The sequence below is a fragment of the Otolemur garnettii genome, unplaced genomic scaffold, assembly GCF_000181295.1.
Source record: "Otolemur garnettii isolate 467f Iridium unplaced genomic scaffold, OtoGar3 scaffold00018, whole genome shotgun sequence".
NCBI lineage: Eukaryota > Metazoa > Chordata > Mammalia > Primates > Galagidae > Otolemur > Otolemur garnettii.
Genome location: NW_003852413.1, coordinates 26,116,146 through 26,117,609, shown reverse-complemented (window position 1 = coordinate 26,117,609; position 1,464 = coordinate 26,116,146). Strand labels below are relative to the sequence as shown.

At 50.1% G+C, this 1,464-nt stretch overlaps 1 protein-coding gene across 1 annotated transcript in view; it reads right to left on the bottom strand.

Annotated features, from left to right (window-relative positions):
- The window catches only part of SP2 (Sp2 transcription factor), a 38,745-nt gene that overhangs the window by 3,529 nt on the left and 33,752 nt on the right, over positions 1-1,464 (bottom strand). The window contains exons 5-6 of the mRNA XM_012803231.2: positions 742-916; positions 294-487 (exon numbers count right to left, since the gene is read on the bottom strand). Of these exons, the coding sequence (XP_012658685.2) occupies positions 294-487; positions 742-916 (369 nt within the window). The remainder of the gene's footprint in view (positions 1-293; positions 488-741; positions 917-1,464) is intronic.

Sequence of the window (1,464 nt, the reverse complement as noted above, 5' to 3'; positions counted from 1 at the left end):
ACTAAGCTGTCAAATATTGGCTATTGATTTGATAAGGGGGACAGCTTTAGGCTCTGTCTCAAAAAAAAAAAAAAAAAAAAAAGAAGTCATCAAGCTGTATAACGTAATGATTGAAAAACAACAGTGATAAAGGAATGGCTTCAAAGAATTTCCTGTGTAGTCCCTGGAAAGTCTGTAGTGCTTGCTCAGTGTGGTGGTTTCTTGTCTGGGACTGGAGTGCTAATGTTCCTAAGGGTGGTAGAGTGGTGGGGAACCACCCCATGTGGGTGAAGGGGCCGAGGGGGTAGGCTGACCTGTATGAGTGCGAGCATGCCGCTGAAGCTCGTCACTCCGTGTGAACCTCTTCCCACAGAAGAACCAGTTGCACACGAAGGGCCGCTCGCCAGTGTGCAAGCGCACGTGGGCCCGCAGCAAGGACGTCTTCCGGAATGTCTTGCCGCAGTCAGGGATGTGACACACATGCTTCTTTTTGCCCTGCTCTCCAGACCTGAGCATTGGGATGAGGGTGGGGTGGAAGGAATGGGAAGAGAGAGAGGAAGTACAAGATGAGGGTAGGAACAGGATGAAGTGGGGTGGAAGGTCAGGTCAGAGGGCACAGAAAAGTAGGAGGCAAGGTGGTACACAGCCAACAGCTCTAACCCCCCAAGGTCTGTGCTGGCCTGAAGTCCTGGGCAACTAGTCCAGGCAGGGACTTAGGGAACACAGCATAGGCCAGCCTATAGCCTGGCTTCTCTGAGTTACCTCTTCTCTCCATCCTTGCAGTTGGGACACGTGCAGGCCATGCGGCGCCGCTTCTCTCCAGGCTGGGTCTCTCCAGCCAGGGCCTGCTCCATCTGCAACTGTATCTGGGTGGGGCTCAGCCCACTGATGGTCAGGTTATTCCCGGAAACATTCTGTACCGTCAGCTGCTGCTGCCCTGTGGGAATGAAGAGGGCACTGCTCAGGGCAAGGAAGCTGAAACCTTGGGTCCACCCTTCCTCCCCTCTAGAGGCACATGATAACTATTAGCAACTAATATTGTTGAGAATCCGCCACGTGCAAGATACCATTTATAGAGATCTTATAAGTAGCAACTCATTTAATCTTCATGACCCTATGAAATAAATACTATCATCACCATTTTACAGATGAAGAAACTGAAGCTCAAAAATATATCAAGGTCACACAGCTAGTAAGTAGTTGAATCCAGGCAGCCAACTAAAAAGTCAGTGCCCTGAACCACCGCACTATGCATACAGAGTTCACTAAGATGTTACCTACATGATTTCATTTGACAAGAGTCGTCTTGTCTTGGAGCTTTTCCTCCTGAGTGTCGTCAGCTCCATCCTTAGGCATTTATGAGATGCAAAATGCTTTCAGGAAGGCCTCCACAGGGACTTTTTTTTTTGGCCAGGGCTGGGTTTGAACCTGCCACCTCCAGCATATGGAGCTAGCACCCTACTCCTTTGAGCCACAGGCGCTGCC